The sequence below is a fragment of the Heteronotia binoei genome, chromosome 11, assembly GCF_032191835.1.
Source record: "Heteronotia binoei isolate CCM8104 ecotype False Entrance Well chromosome 11, APGP_CSIRO_Hbin_v1, whole genome shotgun sequence".
Classification (NCBI taxonomy): domain Eukaryota; kingdom Metazoa; phylum Chordata; class Lepidosauria; order Squamata; family Gekkonidae; genus Heteronotia; species Heteronotia binoei.
The window spans coordinates 21,178,431-21,195,743 of record NC_083233.1 but is presented as its reverse complement, the minus strand read 5'-3'; the positions used below and the strand labels follow the sequence as shown (position 1 = coordinate 21,195,743).

General features: G+C 42.9%; 1 protein-coding gene across 1 annotated transcript in view; it reads left to right on the top strand.

Annotated features, from left to right (window-relative positions):
- The window catches only part of CHM (CHM Rab escort protein), a 111,970-nt gene extending 95,308 nt beyond the window's left edge, over positions 1-16,662 (top strand). The window contains exons 13-15 of the mRNA XM_060249939.1: positions 6,046-6,138; positions 9,816-9,988; positions 15,923-16,662. Coding sequence (XP_060105922.1) covers positions 6,046-6,138; positions 9,816-9,988; positions 15,923-16,114 — 458 coding nt within the window. The 3' untranslated portion in view covers positions 16,115-16,662. The remainder of the gene's footprint in view (positions 1-6,045; positions 6,139-9,815; positions 9,989-15,922) is intronic.
- The last annotated feature ends 651 nt before the right edge of the window (positions 16,663-17,313 follow it).

The following is a 17,313-nucleotide window of genomic DNA, read 5'->3' as shown; positions in this document are numbered from 1 at the left end:
GCTTTGAGAGCCACACAATATGCGTGAATAAGCCACCTGTGGCTCCCAAGCCACAGTTTGGCCACGCCTGGCCTAGAGCTGGGCAGAATTGGCAATTGGAAGCTTTCTTCCTTTTGTTATTTCTTCTGTTATGCTGTTTCCCCTCTGTAGTAGCTCCTTCAGGTACCCAGTGGGGAGAAATGTGGAATACAAATATACTAAATAAATCAATACCGTCTGCACATAGCAGTATTGTTGCTGTGGTGAGCACATGGTTGGGTTTGGACATGAAAACTCACCAATTTCAGTTCACTGCCTGTTCTTGAAGTTCCTGGCCTTGGGTTCATTCTCAGGATGCAGCGCTGTGGAGAGGATAGGAACTTTTCCTACTTCAAGTTCATAGCTTTCAGGTGGCTCAGTGAATTCTGGAGCATTACATGGCCTCCATGTTGCTGAGCTAATGCAGAAATTCAGAATTTCTCGTTCAGATGTGATGATATTGCGGCTATCTGTTCTTCTGAACCTCTTGGGGGTAGGTCAGGGAGAAATAAAGTCTTCACAAATTAAAGACTGAGTGTAAATTGAGAAGATGCTGTGTACACACATCCCATGGCCAGTGTTCCCTCTAAGCTGCAGAGTCTTGTGAGCAAAAATTCTACTTTGTAAGCTGCTGGCATTAAAGTTGTGAGCTGCTGCATCAATTAGTGTGCTCTGACGTCATCCTTCCTGAGCTAAGACAAAAATGTGTGAGCTAGAGGCTAAAAATCTGTGAGCTAGCTCACACTACCTCAGCTTAGAGGGAACACTGCCCATGGCTATGAATTCAGATTGCAGAAGCAGTTTCTTTCAGCCTGTGGGTTGCACAAGATGAATGTGGATCGTTCTCATGCCCCTCAAGGTCAGCTCAAGGTATGTAAAGCATAATATGTTGGGGTTTTATTTAAAGAAAGCTTTAGGATGCCATAATATCTGTGTTTTGGCTCTTGAGAACTGTTGACAGTCTACTTAGATTAGGTTGGAGCAGGAATAGTTCCCAGGGTTCCCATCAAATTTCTGAAAACTTCAGGGGTTCTTTTGCAGTTTTCACATTTTGATTTGCCCAAGAAGTTGTGCAACTGGAAGAGCATCCCTTAGTTCAGTTTCATTTTTTTTTCACACGATATTCTTTAGCCAACAGTTCACCTGCATTCCGAAGATGTGGAAGGGTGCCTTTGAATCAAACCGACTGCAGTAGATTTTGGTAGAATTTCATTCTGAGCAAAAGACCGTATTCTGGCACAGAGTTTAAGTGGTACTGGATACTATCAGCACCGAAACAGCCAAGATAAAACTGTACCGTGGCCAAACTGTGGCATTGTGGCCAAACTGTCATCCATCTCTTGGATTTTTTTTTGTTTTAAAATTGTGTGATGCAGTCACGTTAACTTGACTGATCTCTCTCTTCCCACAATTATTTAAGATAAGTATACAAATACCCCTGACCTTGGATCACATTGCAAGGGATGACAGGCGCCTAATCGGCACTGTCAGCTGAGTGGAACCAAATTCCTTCCCTTTGCCCTACACGTTGAGACCCATAATGATGGGACTGTAAAGCTCGCTCATTGTTCTTCCTGCTAGAGGGATTAGTCAGTGACAGATGTTGGCAACTGCAGTAACTAATGCAGTCAGAGTCGAGTAAATCAAATACAATAAAAAATACACGCCAATGAGACTTTGACACGCAGCAATAACCTCAGAGGTAATCAGGTAATTATATGTACAAAATAAAGTGGGCCTTTAATGATTTATGACTTTTTTAACAAAATATATTTGACACGGCAAACTTGCATTTCCTTTATGTTTGCTTCCCCTTCCCCCACACATTTAGCGCTTAAAGTTCAGAACTTCTCTTTGTCAAACTCAGACGACCAACTTTCTCATTAAGACGCACTGTGGACAAAATCCTTCCACTTTATGCATGGGAATAATCTTTTTATTTATCGAAAGATTGATTTTGCATATTAATGGGCAAACCAGTGTTTAAGGTATTTTACTCATGACTTGGTTTTGTTGTTTTTTTTAAACAATAATATTTGTCACCTGAGATGGAAGTGCTTTTAAATTGCAAAGTTATGTGCAATTTTAAATGTGGTTCAGGGTGGATTCACATGACCAGGTTTTCGCACAGTGAACAGGTTTTGCTATACATTTGGGTCATTTTTTTAAAAAAAGTTGTCCCAGGATAACTTGTGCTGTGACACCACAGGTTGTTCTCCAGCCCCAAAAATAACATTGCACGGTCGGCTTGTGGTGAATCCAGTTTAAAGCTGGTCTGTGCATTACATTAAATGGGGTGGTAGGATTTTGTAGCCCCGTGGCGCAGAGTGGCAAAGCTGCAGTACTGCAGTTGGAGCCCTCTGCTCACAACTTGAGTTCAATTCCAGCGGAAGCTGGGTTCAGATAACCGGCTCGAGGTTGGCTCAGCCTTCAATCCTTCCGAGGTTGGTAAAATGAGTACCCAGCTTGCTGGGGGGGAAGTGTAGATGACTGGGGAAGGCAATGGCAAACCACCCCGTAAAAAGTCTGCCATGAAAACGTTGTTAAAGCAGTGTCACCCTAGAGTCGAAAACGACTGGTCCTTGCACAGGGGACTACCTTTACCTTTTAGGATTTTGGATTGTAGTTTGGTGTAGTGGTTAAGTGCGTGGACTCTTATCTGGGAGAAGCGGGTTTGATTCCCAACTCCTCCACTCGCAGCTGCTGGAATGGCCTTGGGTCAGCCATAGTTCTTGCAGAGTTGTCCTTGAAAGGGCAGCTTCTGGGAGACCTCTCTCACCTACCTCACAGATTGTTTGTTGTGGGGGGGGGGAGCTAAAGGTGATTGTAAAACCACTCTGAGACTGAGATTCAGCATATAGGAAAAGGAAAGGTCCCCTGTGCAAGCACCAGTCGTTTCCAACTCTGGGGTGACGTTGCTTTCACAATGTTTTCATGGCAGACTTTTTATGGGGTGGTTTGCCATTGCCTTCCCCAGTCTTTTACACTTTCCCCCCAGCAAGCTACGGGCCACAGGGCCTCTTTCAGCATATAGAGCAGGGTATAAATCTAATATCATCTTCTTCCTCCAGAAGACTTCCATGTATGGAATGGGTGCCATTTTCATGAATTCCTCCTCTCTCATTGCAGACTTCCAAACTCTCCCCTGTCCAGGCTGTTTATGGGGACCCCCTTTGTGCTAGGTGCAGTATTGGGCGGGGGGGGGGAGTTTGGGCTGCAGTGGGAAGGGGAAGTCAGGGCTGTCAAGCTTCATTGCAGCTGCAGAAATCCAGTTGAATTCAAGGTCTTCCAAGGTGGAATGTGTCCCTGCATAAAGTAGTTCAGCACACTCGAAACCTTAGAGCCTGCATTTTTTGAACAGCAGCCCTGCCTGTCCACTCCAGTACCATTTTTGAAAATAAGGCTTTCAGAAGCAGATTGATATAGCATGGGAAGGGAGTGGGGAAAATTTGCAATTCAGATAGCGAAAGTAAAAAAAAAAAACATTTTGCACTTAAAGTAATCCTTTGCATCATTCATGTAATTATTTATTTCATTTTTACCCTACTTTTCTCTCCTATTGGGACCCAAAACAGTTCATTTTCCCTGTTCTATTTTATCCTCCTAACAACCCAGTGATGTAGGCTAGGCTGAGAGTGTGTGATTTTTGTACTGTTTCATGGTAACTTGTTGGAGGGTTGTCCCCCCCAACTTTGGCAGGACGTAGAAGGGGTGAAACATCTGGCCTGCGCAGGGTTCCTGTCTGTCACTTGAGCAACTGCAGCTTCCTTCTGCATCTTCCTTCTCCAGTTCTCCTTCTGCTGCATTGCAACTTGCTTTGCCAGATTCTCTCTCTTAATCGCTCAGGAGAGAGAGATAGGCAAGCCTCTATTCTCTGCATTGGCTGAGGCTCCCCCCACTCCTGCCAGGGAGAGGAAGGGGATGAGCCAGAGCTTGCATTCTTGCTAGGCTTCCTCAGTCTCACAGGTGACAGAGACAAGCCTTTCTTCCTTTCCATTGGCTGAGGCTCCTCCCCTTCCACCCCTTTGCTGGGCTGCCTCAATCACATGGGAGAAATACACAGCACCTTTAGGACCAACAGTTTTATTCAAAGTATCAGCATTTGTGTGCCTTGCTACAGTGTGTGTGTTGGGCTCGTTAAACTGTGTGTGTTGTTGGGCTTGTTAAACTGCGTGTGTTGGGCTCGTTAAACTGTGTGTGTTGTTGGGCTTGTTATACTGTGGCTCTCCTGAGTACAGCTGGGTTTGCCTTCCCTTTATCACTGTATTGATGCCCTCATAATCCAGTCTTTCTCAGTAGGAAAGCAATGTTTAGATGAGGAATAACAACAAGCCAGTTAGAGGGAATAAGCTGAGAGTGTGTGTCCAAGTTCACTCAGCGTATTTCCTTTGTAGAGTCGGGTTTTTGAACCTACTCTTTCCATATAGCATCCCAGTACATTCATTCACCTTCCAGAGGTTTCCCAGGTTCTCTCCAGTCTTTCAAACTTGCTTTGCTGAAACATTTGGGAAATGTCAAAGCAAAGCTTGAAGGTTGCTGCGCAGGTGGGAACATTCAGGTTTTCCTGGCCACATGGCAGTCATTTTCCTTCACACTGACCCTGTGGAAACCATTTCTTCCCTTGAGCAGTAGTTTGTACCTCCAAGGAGTGGAGGTGGAGGATTTATACCCTGCCCTTCACTCAGAGTGTTAGAGTGGTTTACAATCCGTTTTCTCTTCCTCTCCCCACAACAGACACCGTGTGAGGCAAGTGGGGCTGAGAGAGCTCTGAGAGAACTGTGACTGACCCAAGGTCACTCAGCAGCTGCATGTGGAGGAGTGGGGAATCAAACCCAGTTCTCCCAGATTTGAGTCTGTGCTCTTAACCACTACATCATACTGGCTCTCCTGTTAGATCCAGATGGACCCTTCTTCATGTGGAAGGCATTTCTGCTGACAGAAGAACCATTTTACAACTCTCAATAGAACATTGCGCAAGGGCCATGGTGTGTCACCCAAAGATGCCAGTCTGCTTGTGCAAAGTGTTATGCAACCTTTTGTACAAGTGTAAATTTTAGAACTGCTACAAAGTCCATGAGGGTTTGTGGAACATAATTAGCGGCTGTTTCACAGTTCTTTGAACCCATCCCATTAAAAGTGTTCCCACCCCACAATACACAATATACACAGAAGAAGTAGGTTCTCAGAGGAACTGGAATTCGAGGTTGGATAGCACAAATTGAGTCAATAGCAAACCCAAGTCCTCAGTGAATTGTTCCCCAATTGCTAAGAGACCAGATTCTGATCAGAGGACGCTGAATGTGTTTACTCCTGTTGATTACAGTCCAGTGCTGTGTGTCTGTTCCCGTCACTGCCGCCCTAGAAATTATTTTCAAAGGGTTAATTTGTTGCAGATGTTTAAGGCTTCACAATAAAATTTTAATTATTATGTCTGCATCCGGTTAATCACTAGATCAATCAACTTTAATTGATTCAAGTTGATCAGCTTTAACAACATGTAGCTTTAATAAACTGTAGCCCTGGATTAGGAGTAGGACACATTTTAATCAGCGGATCTGTGAACTGATATCATCTGTGTTTCTTTTGGAGAGATTTGGGGAAATTAACAAGAGATTACTGAAGGTAGTCTGTCCTTCTGATTATGGCCAATAGCTTTTATTTCTTGAGTTGTAGGTTGTTTTAACATTTTTTTTTATCTACAAAAGCAGCATATAGTACAGTTTTGGTGGCATGCAGTTTGTTTAAACTAAGCCATCAATCAAATGAAGGTGATAATCAGTTAAAAATTCTTTAATCAGTTAACAGTCCTGTTTGCAATTATCAGTGTTTTTAAATAATGGATCAAGAAAGCTCTAAGGTTCATGTTTGTGTTATCATTCTGGATATTTGTGGGAAAATATTAGTTATTTTAGTCATTACTTCGTTCTGTTTCATGATTGGTCTTCCTCCCCAACTCTCCCTGTAACTGAACTGGTGGTGCATCTCAGATTTTGGGTGACTATCACCATTTTTGTATCATTTAAACAGATCTGGTCCACTTAACTTGTTCATCTATCAAAACTGCTAAAGAAGACTTAGAACCTGTTGTGTGGCAGTTATTCACCACAGGCACAGAAACAGGTAAAGTGTGTTTTTCAAAAAGTCTAGTGTTTTGAATAACATTGCTGTCTTTCAGCTAATGCTTCCTCTCAGCCTCGAGTTGTTTATCAGAAGGGCCTGTCCATAGCAGAGAATTATGCTATGGCTGCATTCAGACATTACGAACTAATTCAGAACTCATGGCAAAGTGTTGCTATGCAAGGAATGGTGGGTTAGACATCTAATAAATTTGTGCATATGAACATATGAAGCTGCCTTACACTGAATCAGACCCTCAGTCAATCAAAGTCAGTATATTGTCTACTCAAACTGGCAGCGGCTCTCCAGGGCCTCAAGCTGAGGTATTTCACACCTACTTGCCCGGATTCCTTTTTAGCTGGAGATGCCGGGGGCTGAACCTGGGACATTCTGCTTACCAAGCAGATACTCTACCACTGAACCACCATCCTGCCCACTGTCCCATGCATGAACCAGCAAACTAGTGTTTGCCCTTTCCCCTGCAAGCTGGGACTCCAAACAATGGTGTAATCCTGAATTTGCAAGGCAAACTGCATGTTACTGTTTGGGATATAATAGCAAACTGTGGTTTGCTGTGAGTGCAGAGGTTGCCTGCCTGCATTTTCAAGGTGCTGTAGTCCTCCTGTAGGGACTCTTCAAGCTGGATTTCACACGGAAGCTTGTTTACTTTGGAATTGCCCTTGGGGGTCTCCATTAAGTAGAACAGCAGAAAACCATACTGTAAATTCAAAGTTCTACTTGGATATACATTGTACTCCTGCAGTTTTTGGTGGGTGGTGGGGTGTTTTTTTTCTTTTTTTTGGTGGGGGGGAAGCTCCTATAAACCTTGCCAAATGCATTTTCAGTTGATCCAAATATATCTCCTTGTAATTTAACTTTAAAATGTTGTACAAATCTTGAAAGACTCAAAATATGAAGAAGCGGTTACCTTGCTGCTTATGTCTCCCTCTCCTTTTGGATGAAACAAAAAAAAAGCATTAATCTTAATGTTTAAAGTGATCTGGTTTTGAAGTGATGTATTGTTTATAAGCTGCCTGAAATTCTTTTTGGAGGAACTCTGTGATCAGGAAGGGTCCTCAGGTGCACTGAGGCACTGAAAAGCTAGTTTTCATTGACACACGGGCCTTTTTATCATCAAGATGAGGTAGTGGTCGTATTTTAATTAAAATGTCAGAACAAATACTGTAAGAGTTATTGAAAATGAATCACCAGATAAAGCGAGCACTGGGCCATGGCAGGTCAGAGAAGCAAAGTCACCTGGAGAAGGGGACTCTATTCATTTTCCTGCCTAAATGAGAAAGAAGTAACTTTTTTCCCCCCTTTTTTAATATACAAACAGTGGGAACTTTTAATATATTAAAAAAATCTTCTGATGTCTCCCAACTGCGTGCTTCCCATTTCTCCCTCTCCCTTCATGTGGACTAATTTTAATTTTTCATGTTCAGAAGGATAAATGTGCACTTTTTTAAAAAAAACTGTCATTTGACAGCTGCTTTAAAAATAATAAAAGGGGAGGGAATATGGCATTACCCCAGTTTACAGTAGCTAGCCAAGATCTTTAAAAGGCAAATATTCCTTGCAGTTGGCATCTGCTTCAGGGGAACATCTGCTTTAGAGGAGGGGAGTGACTCGGTTTTACAGCATCTGCTGGGCATGCAGAATGTCCCAGGTTCAATCCCTGTTAATCTCCAGTTAAAGGTTCTGGCAATTGGTGATGTGAAAGACCTCTGCCTGAGACCCTGGAGAGCTGCTGCCAGTTTGAGTAGACAGTACTGACTTTGATAGACCGGTGGTCAATATTTAAGGAAGCTTGTATTCATGTGCAAATGTGGCCCTGTTTTCAAGAATTTTTTAAAATTAATTTCTCATTTGCTTTTTTTTTTTAAACAATGGATTTTATTTTATTGAATCTAATCCAATGCAAAGGGAGCATAGGGAAAATAGATAATAAAAATATAAATCTAACATACAAGAATCCAATTTAGATCATTGGATGCATATAACAGTTTACAAAAGCAATACATAATATGCTAGGTATTAAGAAATAGCCTACAATTAATTCTATTAGGCAAAAAAGGAAATATTCCCAAAGAATTCCAAAACTGGGGCCCAAAGCAAATCATAATCTATAGCCAAATCAGCATCATTTTAAAAGAAAGGTTTATCCGTTGTCTTTCCCATTACATGCTGGTCCCATAACTTATCATACCACAAAGAAATGCAGATATATTGTTTAAAAACAAAGTATACTTAATTTTTATTCATTTTTACCAGCACAGAGGCTGCTGCCCTTAAACTCTAGTCTTGCAAATAAGTCCTTGGATGTTACTGGCTCTTGTATTAATCGTTTTGGATGTGGGCATATATGAACCGTCTTGTTCAGAATTAAATCATTGGTCAACATATTTCAGCACTCTCTGCTCTGAGTAACAGTGGTTTTTGAAAGTCTCAGGAAGAGGTCTCTCCTGGCCAAGCAATTTTTTTAATCTACAGGAAGTAGGGATTGCTTGTGGGACTGTTGAGTTTGCAAAGGTGAAGGTCTACCATCGGAGCTGTGGCTCCTTCTATACTATTGGCCCTAAATCTCCCAATCCCACCTATATATAAAAAAAGAGTCATCCAGAGGGTTCCCCTTGCAAGTAACCTGCTAAAATACAATCTGCCTAGTGACAACACCTGGTCAGAGGAATGTATTCACAGGACATTGCCTGGTTTGCTGTACTGAATAATAGTAAAGTGCCGGTGATGGTAGTAGATTCAGCTTTCCTGTGTATTCCTGGGGAGATAAAAGTTAACGTTAGAGCAGACAACAGTGCAGGGTCCTCTGAGCCCTACAGCAAAGGACAGAGTAGCCATGCCAAGGACCTGAAAGCAAGTACAAGGGAATGTGGTTTCAGTGTGGAGTAATTAAAGGGGAAATAATAAGAACATACTTGCAACAGAGGCCAAATACCTCTGAGATAGAAGCTAACAGGCCTCATTTTGGGCAGGAGCTCACAGGAGCGGAGCTCCAGGACCTCTAAATTTTATTGTGCTCTTTCTTTCTTAAACACCCCCCCCCCCAAATACTTGCTTCAAGTTCTGGGCTCCATTGTTCAAACCCCCTGTGAGAATTTTGCTGAACTCTTAAGATTTGACAAACTTTCTAATATTTTCCCCCACGAAAAATGGGAAAATAACCAAAACATCTAAAGCAGATAAATACAAGCCTTCATCATGCCACTGTGGCCACATAGGAGAAAGTAATTTAAAAAGTATGATGGGAATAAGGTTTTATTATGACAGTTATAATTCGAGAAGGATTTTAATGTAGATGCTGAGCTGATATAATTTAATACACCTTCCGGTGATGTCAGGGGTGTGTGGCATATGCAAATGAGTTGTGCTAATGAGCTCCGGCACCTCTTTTTCTACAAAATGACCCTTGGAAACTATTGTCTTATGGGGGGGGGGAAGAAGTGAACAATACAGTAACTAGGAAATTCATTTTCCAAGTCTATGTTTTACTTTTTCGATGGGAAGAAAATGGGAGAAATAGCCACAGATCCTATAAAGTTTTTTTGGAGGGAATTCGGACTGTTTATAGCTAATTTGGTTTTTTTATTTAACATTTTTCTGAATTGCACAAGTCTCATTGCTTCGAAATATTGGTGATTAAGATGTTTTCTTAAACATTTCAGAAAGTGAAAGTACAGAAGCTGGTGTGCAAAAGCCCCAAATTCTCTGGTCAGTATATTTCAACGTGAGAGACTCATCTGGCGTAGACAGGACTTCATACGACAACTTGCCTTCCAATGTCTATGTGTGTTCTGGGCCGGATGGTGCTTTAGACAATGACTGCGCTGTCATACAGGTAGGAGAATTTTGTACTTTTGAGCTTCTGGCTGGATATCTTCTGAGATGGTGCTGCATGAGTCCAGCCAATAACTTTTCAGTGGTCACCTGTTGATGAGAATTAATGAGCTTTGGGGGATTCACTGTGCTTTTTAGAAAGACCGAGGAAACAAATCTCCAGTCAACTAAAGGCCAAACTCCACATTACATAGGAGATCCATTATCATGTACGTATGCACTGTTAAGTCTCGACTGACTTTACGGAGACGCCTCCAAGGAGCTTTCAAGCCAAGTGTGAAGCAGAAATGGTTTGCCCTTGTCTTCCTCTGCCGAGGCTTCCTCTGTTTTTTTCCATTCTCTTTTTTTAATGAAAAACCCCCCTGATATACAACAAGCGCAGTCAAATATTCACAAAATCTTAACCCTTTAAATCCCCCCTCTCCCCAGATAAAAACCTATAACAACACATCTATACCATTATCCTGGGATCAGATTCAGACAGGCAAAGTTCAAGAAGTTGATACAATATGATCAACATAAAAAGCTGCAAAATAAACTCCCTACATAGAGAATGCATACTGACACGTTCAAAAGAGGCTCAGCTTATAGAATGCATGGAATGCACAGGGTGAACTAACTTCCCAGAAAAGGAGGGTGAAGGGGAAAGGGGAGAAACAAACAAACAAAAATATACACAATAAAGACAAAATGCAGTAAAGGAGTGTCAACTGCTTTTAGAAAAATATCAGATTATGATAAAATTCCTTGATAGTCTTCTATCCAAGTACTGACCCTGCTTAGCTTCCAACATCCAAGAGGAAGAAGAAGATGATATTGGATTTATATCCCGCCCTCCACTCTGAATCTCAGAGCGGCTCACAATCTCCTTTATCTTCCTCCCCCACAATAAACACCCTGTGAGGTAGGTGGTGCTAAGAGGGCTCTCTCAGAAGCTGCCCGTTCAAGGACAAGCACTGCAATAGCTATGGCTGACCCAAGGCCATTCCAGCAGCTGCAAGTGGAGGAATGGGGAATCAAACCCAGTTCTCCAAGATAAGAGTCCAGACACTTAACCACTACACCAGTGATTGTGGGACAGTGGCCAACCAGTCACCCAGTAGCAAGTATAGCTGGGTGTCATCTGCATACTAATGACACCCAAGCACATAACTCCATGCCAGCCGGACAAGGGGCTGCATATAGATGTTAAACAACATTTGGGAAAGGAGTGCCCCCTGAGGGACCCCACACTCCAGGGGGTATCTAGTGGACACATTCTTCCCTCACATCACCCTCTGCCCCTGACCATGGAGAAAGGAGGAAAGCCATTGTAAGGCCACCCCACATATGTCCACGTTGGCAAGGCAGGGAGAAGGGATCCAAAGAAGACAGGTCTCCCTAGCCATGTAGCTTGATCCCAAGACTGCCCCCCAAACCCTTTGGCCTTTCCTTTTATTTGTTAGCTTCTTTGACCAGTGGTCTTAAGCTCAGCATAATAAACAGGACATTGAATAAAACTGCAAACAAAGGCAAATTTATGGAAACAAAATTCCACAACAGTTTAAAAAACAAGTTAAAATAAAAAATTACATAGCATTGTTATTAAATTCACAAAACCCCTTGGAATTTAAATTTTTAAAAATAAATTTATATTGCATAATATTGATGAGGACAGTTCCAGGAACGTTTTAAGGAAAGCACTATCAACAGGTATTTTGCCACCGAGCAGGTTATTTCAGGGTTCATATCTGCCAATAATAGGGTTATCACCCAAGGTTCCGTTGGAAGTTGATACCTTTGGAGTACGGGAGAAACCCTTTGACCTCGCTATTTTCAGTAAGTCATACCATACCAAACCTTTAATGGCATAATAGATTCAGATAAAAATACACAGAATATAAAAATTTAAACATTGGAGATAAAATCAAAATAAAACCGAGCTTACAGATAACATAAGAACATAAGAGAAGCCATGTTGGATCAGGCCAACGGCCCATCAAGTCCAACACTCTGTGTCACACAGTGGCAAAAAATGTTATATACACACATACACTGTGGCTAATAGCCACTGATGGACCTGTGCTCCATACACTGTGGCTAATAGCCACTGATGGACCTGTGCTCCATATTTTTATCTAAACCCCTCTTGAAGGTGGCTATACTTGTGGCCGCCACCACCTCCTGTGGCAGTGAATTCCACATGTTAATCACCCTTTGGGTGAAGAAGTACTTCCTTTTATCCGTCTTAACCTGTCTGCTCAGCAATTTCATCGAATGCCCACGAGTTCTTGTATTGTGAGAAAGGGAGAAAAGTACTTCTTTCTCTACTTTCTCCATTCCATGCATTATCTTGTAAACCTCTATCATGTCACCCCGCAGTCGACGTTTCTCCAAGCTAAAGAGTCCCAAGCGTTTCAACCTTTCTTCATAGGGAAAGTGCTCCAGCCCTTTAATCATTCTAGTTGCCCTTCTCTGCACCTTCTCTAAAGCTATAATATCCTTTTTGAGGTGCGGCGACCAGAACTGCACACAGTACTCCAAATGAGACCGCACCATCGATTTATACAGGGGCATTATGATACTGGCTGATTTGTTTTCAATTCCCTTCCTAATAATTCCCAGCATGGCATTGGCCTTTTTTATTGCAAACGCACACTGTCTTGACACTTTCAGTGAGTTATCTATCATGACCCCAAGATCTCTCTCTTGATCAGTCTCTGCCAGTTCACACCCCATCAACTTGTATTTGTAGCTGGGATTCTTAGCCCCAATGTGCATTACTTTGCACTTGGCCACATTGAACCGCATCTGCCACGTTGACGCCCACTCACCCAGCCTCAACAGATCCCTTTGGAGTTCCTCACAATCCTCTCTGGTTCTCACCACCCTGAACAATTTAGTGTCATCCGCAAACTTGGCCACTTCACTGCTCACTCCGAACTCAAACACACTCTCTGCCTAACCTGCCTCACAGGCTTGTTGTGAAGGTAAAATGGAGGACAGGAGAATGATGTAATCCACTTTGGTCCTCCCTGAGGAGAAAGTGGAATAGAAATGAGACAAATAAAAATATAGGAGAGGGTTTGTGGAAGATGGAGAAGTTTTTGGAGAGCCAGTTTGGTGTGGAGAGCCAGTTTGGTGTAGTGGTTAAGTGTGCGGACTCTTATCTGGGAGAACCGGGTTTGATTCCCCACTTCTCCACTTGCACCTGCTGGAATGGCCTTGGGTCAGCCATAACTCTGGCGGAGGTTGTCCTTGAAAGGGCAGCTGCTGTGAGAGCCCTCTCCAGCCTCACCCACCTCACAGGGTGTCTGTTGTGGGGGAGGAAGGTAAAGGAGATTGTGAGCCGCTCTGAGACTCTTCGGCGTGGAGGGCGGGATATAAATCCAATATCTTCTTCTTAACACTTTCCCAGACCTCTAGATTCCTCCCTCCAAATCACATCTCCTAGGCCTTTCCCCCCCCTATCAGCAAGGCTTTTTTTCTGGTTTCAAAACCTTGCTGAGGACTGGAAAAATAAACAATGCCAGTGATGTGGTGTTTGTAGGTTCTAGCAGGGGAGCACAGCTATCGTATACCCTTGACCGAAGAATGATACACTCCTGTCTGGGATAGTCGTCCTCTTCCACCAAGCACGCAGCTTCGGGAGGGACGCACATGGGGTGGTGAGGGAGGTAGGGGCCTAACCAGCCAGATCAGCTGAATCAACCCTGGCGATCAGTGGGGTGACAGATGTCGCAGCCAGATCACCCTCACATCCGAGATGGTGTTTACAGCAGGCAAATGTGAAGGAAATGTTTGAATCACCTATTCCTGCCAGCTGCTTCTTCCTGCAAGAGCCTCTGCATTTTGAAGGAAGCACCTGGTCCTCCACCCCGTCTTTCCCTCATAAAGTGTCTTTCCATCCCTCAAGAACATCTTTTCCCATATAAGGTTCCTCAGATGTTGAAATGTCCAGGTTGGACTCTTTGTATCAGGACCAAAGTCTTCTCTGCTGTGATACCTTCCTTGTGGAACCCTTTCCTTCAGGAAGCCCTGTCGTCTTGATTTTTAGGAAACAAGCTAAAATCTTGCTTCATTCCTCATGCTTTTGGGTTGGGGATACTGTCAGTTTCCCTCCCCGGCTGTCCTGCTGACTGCATAGTTGTAGGATTTATTTTTTAGAATTTTGCTGTTTTAGTTCTATTTAAGAATTCCTAGTGTTTCTGTAAGCCCATTTATAGGCCTCGCAGGTGTAAAGGGGGGCAACAAGGTATAGATTCCTGTTATATTCTTATGCTTACTGAATATAAGAAGAGCTGTGTCCGCGCAGACCAGTGGTCCATGTAGTCTAGCATCCAGTTTCACAAACTGGCCAAGCAGTTCCTCTTGAGGTCCAGCAACAGGGCATAGAGACTGACGCCTTCACCTGATGTTGCCTCTTGGCACTGGTATTCTGTGGTTTACTGCCTCTTCATGTGGAGGTTCCCTTTAGTCACCAGGGCTAGTAGCCACAGATGAACCTGTCCTCCATGAACTGTGTGGCCATCACTACATCCTTTGGCAACAAATGCCGCATTTTAATCACTCACTGTATAAAGAAGTATTTCCTTTGTTCAATCCTGACTGAGTGATTTTAGGCCAGTTGTTTGCTCTCAGCCTAACCTGTCACACAGAATAGTAACAGAAATGGGGAGGGATCTACATGTGTCGCTCTGAGCTCATTGAAGAAAGTAAGGGATTGTAATAAATAAGTGTGTGATTGCAATTATAAAGGCCAACGCCATGCTGGGAATTATTAGGAAGGGAATTGGAAACAAATCAGCCAGTATCATAATGCCCCTGTTTAAATCGATGGTGCAGCCTCATTTGGAGTACTGGGTACAATTTTGATCACCGCACCTCAACAAAGATATTATAGCATTGGAAAAAATGCAGAAAAGGGCAACTAGAATGATTAAAGGGTTGGAACACTTTCTCTATGAAGAAAGGTTAAAATGCTTGGGGCTCTTTAGCTTGGAGAAACGTTGACTGCGGGGTGACATGATAGAGGTTTACAAGATTATGCATGGGACAGAGAAGGTAGAGAAAGAAGTACTTTTTCTCACTTTCTCACAATACAAGAACTCGTGACCATTCAATGAAATTGCTGAGCCGTCGGGTTAGAACGGATAAAAGGAAGTACTTCTTCACCCAAAGAGTGACTAACATGTGGAATTCACTGCCACAGGAGGTGGTGGCAGCTACATGCATAGACAGCTTCAAGAGGGGAATGGATAAGCATATGGAGCAGAGGTCCATCAGTGGCTATTAGCCACAGCTTATTGTTGGAACTCTCTGCCTGGGGCAGTGATGCTCTGTATTCTTGTGCTTGGGGGGAGGGCACTATGGAAGGACTTCTAGCCCCACTGGTGGACCTCTTGATGGCACTTGGGGTTTTTGGCCACTTGGGGTTTTTGGACTGGATGGGCCATTGACCTGATCCAACATGGCTTCTCTTATGTTCTTAAATATGGACATCACAGATTTATTTATTTGATTTGACTTATATCCTGCCCTCCCTGTTGAAGCAGACTCAGGGCGGCTCACATTGAAAGGTCATAAAAACCCGTATTAATAAGCCATCACATAAAAAATATAAAGTTCATCATAGATAAAAACATATAAAACAATATCATAAAACAATAGAAGGTGCTGTTTGATCTAACAGTTCCAGGTCACAGTAGAGTGTTCGAGGTGGGCCAAATGGTATCTGTTTCTTTGGGCCAGATTTAATTTCTTTTTTTTCTGTTGTCATAGATTTTAGTTCAAAAATGCCTGGCGGAAGAGTACCATTTTGCAGGCCCTGCAGAACTGTGAGAGCTCTTGCAGGACCCTAACCTCCTTGATAAATAGTTTCTGTTATGTCAGGATGTGTCATTCTACATCTGAGCCAGCAACCACATCAGTTGCTTGTTTTGTTTCTCCCATATAGGCCAAGGCTATTTTTCAAGAGATGCTTCCCAATGAAGAATTCTGCCCTCCACCTCCAAATCCAGAAGATATTATTTATGATGGAGATGGGACTCAGCCAGAGGATTCTGGATTCAGCAGTGAGCCAGAAGCCAAACCAGAGACTTCATCAGAACAGAGTAGTGAAGAGACTGAGGGACACCCTGAGGCATGAGGTGACCCTGAAGCTCCTAAACTTGATGAGCTCCAAAGAGAAGAACAATGAATAGACTGTCACACGCCTGTGTTGTCCCAGGGATTCCAGTGGGACTCTTACACCTGTTTAATAGCCTGAGCTGGGACAGGAAAGCCTTGTCCACAGTAACAAGCTTCAGCATATGACATTTTTGTTGCATTTTTTTTCTTGGAAATACATTTACCATTTTGTGGATAAGACGTTACTTCCTTCCACAGAATCACAGTTTGCTGAAGCCAACAGCAGTGAAGCACGTAACTTGGTTTTCATTACAACCATAGCAGCAACAACAAAAATACAATTCCATTCCCAGAAAGCAGCCATTTAGGGTAGATGAGATGAGGGGAAAGTCAGCATATTTAGTGTTCTGGTAGCTCTACTTTGCCTGAAGAAAATGTTCAAGTATTAAGTTGTCTGTTTAGTTTGCCATAAAGAATATCACCAATGTGGCTTTGAAGCTCTGTTGTCGTAGATTATCTCCAGTAGACATTCAGAATAAATTAGGTATACTTGCCTTCTTTCAAGTAGTTTGTATGGTGGCTTTTTAAATACCCTCTCGTTTACCTTGGTCAAGAATTTAGCTGTAAATGTCACTGATGTTTGCAATCTGATCTACAAAGACAAGAGAGAAACAACATGGGGATAATCCTTAGAAGTATGAGCACAGGAGTGAAGCGATTCCTACAACAGTGCCCTTTTTGTGATCTTTGTTTGCTGTTGTGAGTTGCTTTTCAGAACTTGTTTCTGTTTAATCATGTTGGGGAGTGCTACTGTTTACATTATATGCCATTTACATCCCCCCCCCCCCCAAAATGCTTTAAAAAGCATTAATGTAAATAGAGAACATGGTGCATAAATTTAGACTCACAAGTTTGATTTTGTGCAAGGGAAGCACCAAATTGTGTGACGGATTTCCCACTCACTTTACGCCACTCTTACGTTCGTCTTCTCAGCGTGGCTTCCTTCCAATTTCACACTACCTGCCCCGGGGCAGTTTCTGTTTGCTGTGCGAAAACGCCGATGCTTGCTGCAGCCCCGGGGCAGATAGTGTGAAATCGGAAGGAAGCTACTCTGAGAAGACGAACGTGAGAGCGACATAAGGTGAATGGGAAATCGGTCTTGGTTTCTAACCCCCTTCTGATGGTGAAAAGTGCCATCAAGTCACAACTGACTTATGG